This window comes from Colias croceus, chromosome 14, assembly GCF_905220415.1.
Source record: "Colias croceus chromosome 14, ilColCroc2.1".
NCBI classification, from domain to species: Eukaryota; Metazoa; Arthropoda; class Insecta; order Lepidoptera; family Pieridae; genus Colias; species Colias croceus.
In genome coordinates, this window is record NC_059550.1 from 6,643,191 (window position 1) to 6,649,190 (window position 6,000).

A 6,000-nucleotide genomic window follows, 5' to 3' on the forward strand; every position below is an offset into this window, starting at 1 on the left:
TAATTGAATTATTATTTATTTATCTGCACTAATATTATAAAGAGGAAAACTTTGTTTGTTTGTTTGATTGTAATTAATAGGCTCATTAACTACTGGACCGATTTTGATGAAAAGAGAATGCCCATTTTTGGTACTGGTTTTTCTCATGCATCAAGACAACAATACTATTAAAAAAAATCTCGGCAATTTAGAGGCCTTCTTACCATCGGAAAATATATTTTGAACAGGGAATGTTTTGTAAAATCTAATAAGACATGTAATTGTTTAGATCCGTTATTATAGATTTAGTGTCCATTACCGGTTACCACGGTAACCAAGCGGTAACTTATTACATTTACTATGGTAAATAGCTAAATGTATTAATATCGATTATTGTTTTCATTGAATTACAAAAAAAATCAAACAACAACAGCAACAACAACATGTAAACCGAATAAAAACTCAATTGGCATTTTTTAAGTATATATTTAGGTTTTCTTGAAATCCGTCCCGGAAGATTTCTGGTGCCTACCTACACTAGCCGATGAACAGATAGACTTTTTCTGAAAGCATAAGCTCTACGCATAGATTAAATATGTTAATTGAAAAATAACCTTTGGACGATAAAATGTTACCTAAATCACACATAAACCTAACTAAATCGGGGTTATTTAAGTTTTGAGGTTATTTCACATTTTTCTCAATATCTTGAAAACCCCTGTTTTTATCACAAAAAATCAATTGGTAAAAATCTTTTGAATATCGAAGAACCCTCCAAAACCACTCTGGCATTGACGCAACACTGTACTGTGGTCCATACTTTCATGGGCATTCTCCTTTGGCACAGACAATCTTAAGACCCTGAGAAAGAACATAGGCTACATGCATTTTTATAGCGAAATATGTGCCACGGGCGAAGCCGGGTCGGACCGCTAGTTCAGAGATAAGTAATTAATATTTTTTCTATTCAAGGTTTCCATGTCTGGGCCGTGAAGAAAGGGAAAAATTATTTTTTTTTCTAAAAAAAGGCTCAATTTGTAAGGAATAAAACTTCCCATAGCCCTGACTGAACCTAAAACACGAAAAAAATTAAATTATTCCATATGACGTCACTATTTACATCATCCTATATTATATGCCAGATATTGTTAGCCCCGCGTAGTAAAGTCAGTTTATACCTAAAATAAATATTAAGTAAGTACAAAGACATCGCATAATCTATGACTGTCTAGCCGTCATTCGCGCGCCCCGCGCCGCCTCGCTTGGCGCACAGATTTTGTTCGTGGTGTCTGCTCCATATTAATATTATCTCAATGTATGAACCTTTTTAAATGATTTTCTCGTATAATTTCACTAACGTCCTTAACTTTTTATGAGTTTTGACTGGGCACGTCGGTTAAAACCTATATTGACTAGATGTCTCGACTTAAAATCAGTTAATAAGGATATTGACCGATGCCCTTAGTCAATAACGTTATTAACTGGTTTAATCAGATAAAATCAGTTAATAAGGATATTAACCGACGCCCTTAGTCAATATCCTTATTAACTGATTTTACCGGTCAATAACGTTATTGACTGGTTCAGGGTTTTGACTGTAACATATATACTACATTCTTAATACAATAATTAAAACTATATCAATTATCCCAGTTTTCTGCCATTATTATTTCTTTCATAGAGCATTTACTGTTGCTTCACTAAACTTGCCACAGAAAGGAATTTCAATATAAGTAGGTAATGTTACATTTTCCTATTTCCTCATACCTAATGTTTACAGGATACGGTAAAATATGAGCTTGGAAAATTGCAAGTCATTGATTTTCTTCAATTTATAAGAACCAAGAAGAGGCCAATTTTTTCCAAAAGACGACGCGGACGTGACCGTTCGGTCTAATTTAAATTATTATTGCACTCAAGAATCTACATAGATGTCACTTTTCTAAATATCTAAAGCGCCATCTAGTAGTGAGTAGACTGTTACTATAATTAATTTATGATGACATCTCTTGACAAGTAGAAAAGAAGAAATAAATAAAACATCTTCATTGTACACGTGGAATTGCAATATATTTTTTTATATTTATAATTTTTTTAAGCTTATTTATAAATTAATCTTTAATTAGATTTTAGTTTGGTTGCTACATTGTGCTTTATTTACGAGAGATGCAACCATAACGGTTTACAGTTCAATCCGTCGCGACAGTGGCGCCGATATTTTCCTTATAATAAGGGTGTGTTTTCACGAATACTCATTCTGCCACAATTCGTCCAAAGGTGAACATCAGGTTAACCGGTTCAAAGGCAGTGACATTGAAGTGAAAGTCAACCTTTTCCCCTGTTATCTATACGTGTATGTGACAAATAAATACTACAACTAAATAAAAATAAAATCTATTCATATCAGTTAAAGGAAATCTCTACAAAAGTGAAAGAATAAAGATTCAGTAGAACATCTATCGATCGTTGAGTGAATTTCCGCGAAACACCAAGAGTTTTGCGCGACGCATTGAATATAGTACTAAAAACGTTAAAGCTCAAGAGCCACCGTTGTCTTCGCCGAGATGGCGTTCATGATGCCAGTAATGAAGAACGATTGGGACATATACAATTCCCAGCGGTCAAGACGGGCCTCGGAATCAGCAGACAAGGCCGGCATCGGCGGTCGGATGCGCAAGGTGTCAGAGTCTCGGTCGGAGGGGCCAGTCTTCTCCCCGCGCGCGGCGGCCTTGAGCCCCCACAGGAGTGCACCGGCCATGCGCTCCGCGTCGTACGGCCGTATGCCGCCGTCGCGGGTATCGCTACGGGCGCAGGACAGCCCCAAGGGCTCGGCTAGCCCGCCCAGTGCAGGACGGGACTCGGACAAGTTTCATAGCAGGTTGGTGGAGAAGCTAAAGCGGGCGTTCAGCCGCTCGGATTCCCGAGCGGAGGAGAGGAGCTCGTGAGCTAACCGGGCGTGCTTGTGTACAGGGCGCGCGCCGACTCCCCCGAGCGAAAGTGGCACTGTACCGCCTGCATGCCCTATCTGTGAGGCGCCCGCTGCGGCTGGCCGAAGAGCAGAGCGAGGCCGCCCGCGCCGGAACACCATCTGTGATATGTACGCGATAGTGCGCAACAGTTGAGTACTTGTGAATGTGTCAGCGAACGATCCCGAAAACCTAATTTTCCATCTATTATGTTATAGTTCGGTTCGCTTTTCCTAATGATTGCATGTTTTCTGTCACATTTTATATAAATATTAGGTATAAATAAGGTGAAGTATGAGGTTGTAATAGGTCTGTATGGTGATTGATTTAAGACTGCGATTAGTTTAAGGTACCCGAGGGCTTGTTTAGGCTATGTTTACGAGCTTTTGTAGCTTTTGTATAACTTCGGGGATAGATTGTAATGGCAGTTCGTGATTGTAATACGTTTTCTGTGATTTGTTTTATGTAAGATATTTATTTTATGGAGCGGTATATATGATATTACTGTCTGCCGAAGTAAAGCAATTAAATAATATATTAAAAGTAGGTAAACAAAATTTTCCGTCTCTACGTTGTATCTGGAAATTATTTTTGAAATTGTTCCATACCAATTGAACTACCAAATGGTCAGTTTTAGTCAAATTGTAGTCATACATAGGCAGTGATAGATAAGTATATAGTTATATTATATTGTACTAAATACTTATTATTGAATATGACTGGGGCGAGTCCCGATTGTACCTAAGTATAATTATATTATGTTACATATTTTGCACGATTTTATGTGATGTTAATATTGACTGTATAAATGGACCAGCTTTAAATAAAGAAGGATGAAAGTGTCAGTGAAACTGAAATATGAATGATGGCGTGTAATCTTAAATGATTCTAAAATATATGTAGAGCATATCTGTAAGGAAAGTATTAAATGAGATGGAAAAAGTATTATTTTGTCTGGTTTTGGAACGATAAAAAGTTCCTTATTTCTTTGTTTAGAACTGCCATATTTACCTGAATATAGATTTTATTTCTGAAGCTGTATTATATAATATAATATCCTATCTTTGCGAAAATTGCAGTAGTATCTAAATGCATGTATGCCACAATGTCTGATCTGATGTTTTATCAAAATACAAGTTATGCTTATTCAATATTATATACTGTTTTATTTACCGGAAGGAAGTTAGCGCGGAAAGTTTTTTTTTTTAATTATTAATATCTCAAAAAATTGCTCCTTAAATGCTCCATCAGAATCAGTAATTGCTCCACTTCTATAATTATTAGTTGATTTATAATTAATTTAAAAAAAAATCCAAATACTGAAAACTTGATTTCCCTATAGAATGAAAAATATTCACTTTTCATAAAAAATTTTTTTGCAAAAAAATTGCTCCTTAAATGCTCCATCAGAATCAGTAATTGCTCCACTTCTATAATTATTAGTTTATTTATAATTAATTAAAAAAAAAATCCAAATACTGAAAACTTGATTTCCCTATAGAATGAAAAATATTCACTTTTCATAAAAAATTTTTTTGCAAAAAAATTGCTCCTTAAATGCTCCATCAGAATCAGTAATTGCTCCACTTCTATAATTATTAGTTTATTTATAATTAATTAAAAAAAAAATCCAAATACTGAAAACTTGATTTCCCTATAGAATGAAAAATATTCACTTTTCGTAAAAAATTTTTTTGCAAAAAAATTGCTCCTTAAATGCTCCATCAGAATCAGTAATTGCTCCACTTCTATAATTATTAGTTTATTTATAATTAATTTTTAAAAAATCCAAATACTGAAAACTTGATTTCCCTATAGAATGAAAAATATTCACTTTTCATAAAAAATTTTTTTGCAAAAAAATTGCTCCTTAAATGCTCCATCAGAATCAGTAATTGCTCCACTTCTATAATTATTAGTTTATTTATAATTAATTAAAAAAAAAATCCAAATACTGAAAACTTGATTTCCCTATAGAATGAAAAATATTCACTTTTCATAAAAAATTTTTTTTGCAAAAAAATTGCTCCTTAAATGCTCCATCAGAATCAGTAATTGCTCCACTTCTATAATTATTAGTTTATTTATAATTAATTTTTAAAAAAATCCAAATACTGAAAACTTGATTTCCCTATAGAATGAAAAATATTCACTTTTCATAAAAAAAAATTTTCCAAAAAAATTGCTCCCGATTTGCTCTATCAATTACAAAAAAAATTATTTAATTTTGATAATTTTTACAATAATTAACTGAAAAACTATGTTTGCATAGTAAACTACTGCGCTGTGACGTCATCAATTATTGTCGTTGCGACGCATAAGGGCCATATTTACATGTATCAGCACTGCAGCGATATGTATAGACCTTAATGTTTATGTTTTCTTATTTATATTATTCACTAGATTTCCGCCCGCGGCTTCGCCCGCGTTTTCAAAGGAAAACCCGCATAGGTAGTTCCCGCTAACGCAAACGATAGCAACTTGACACCGAAAGATGAAACAAACGACTGAAACACAAATTAATTGATAATTACTTGAAGTTTTAATAATACGAATAAACGTACGAGTTTAGGGATGGGTAGGGAAATGTTTATAAAAATACCTATAATAAGAATGATTTAAATAGGTACATAATAATATCTGTTCCTTGAAATTTTGCTAGATGAAAACTCAATAATTAAAATATGGCGCCTAGACATTCTTAGAGTATAATTAATAGCAACATAAGGTAAGTACTAAGTATTAAATAATAATATTATTATTCCCAGCATAAAACTTATTAATGTCATTTTAAGGTAATTATTAATTAATCATATTAAATAGTTGCTCTTTTAAAATCATGTCAATATTACATAATCTGTAACTTATATCTAACTTCATAATATATCATTTTCATCTTCCATATATTCCTTAATGCTATAATAGGCTCTCTGAACTAATATATTTTTACATGAGTTTTACCTGAATTTAGCACTACCAAACTCTTTAATACAATGTGGAATTCTGTTGTAAAAGCGTATACCTAGACCCATAAATGAATTTTTAACTTTGGCTA

General features: G+C 33.3%; 1 protein-coding gene across 1 annotated transcript; it reads left to right on the forward strand.

Moving 5' to 3' along the window:
- Positions 1–2,216: 2,216 nt before the first annotated feature.
- LOC123697287 lies at positions 2,217–4,101 on the forward strand. The gene is made up of 2 exons (XM_045643753.1): positions 2,217–2,857; positions 2,950–4,101. The coding sequence occupies exons 1-2, from the start codon at positions 2,544–2,546 to the stop codon at positions 3,008–3,010; spliced, it is 375 nt and encodes a 124-aa protein (XP_045499709.1). The 5' UTR covers positions 2,217–2,543; the 3' UTR covers positions 3,011–4,101.
- The last annotated feature ends 1,899 nt before the right edge of the window (positions 4,102–6,000 follow it).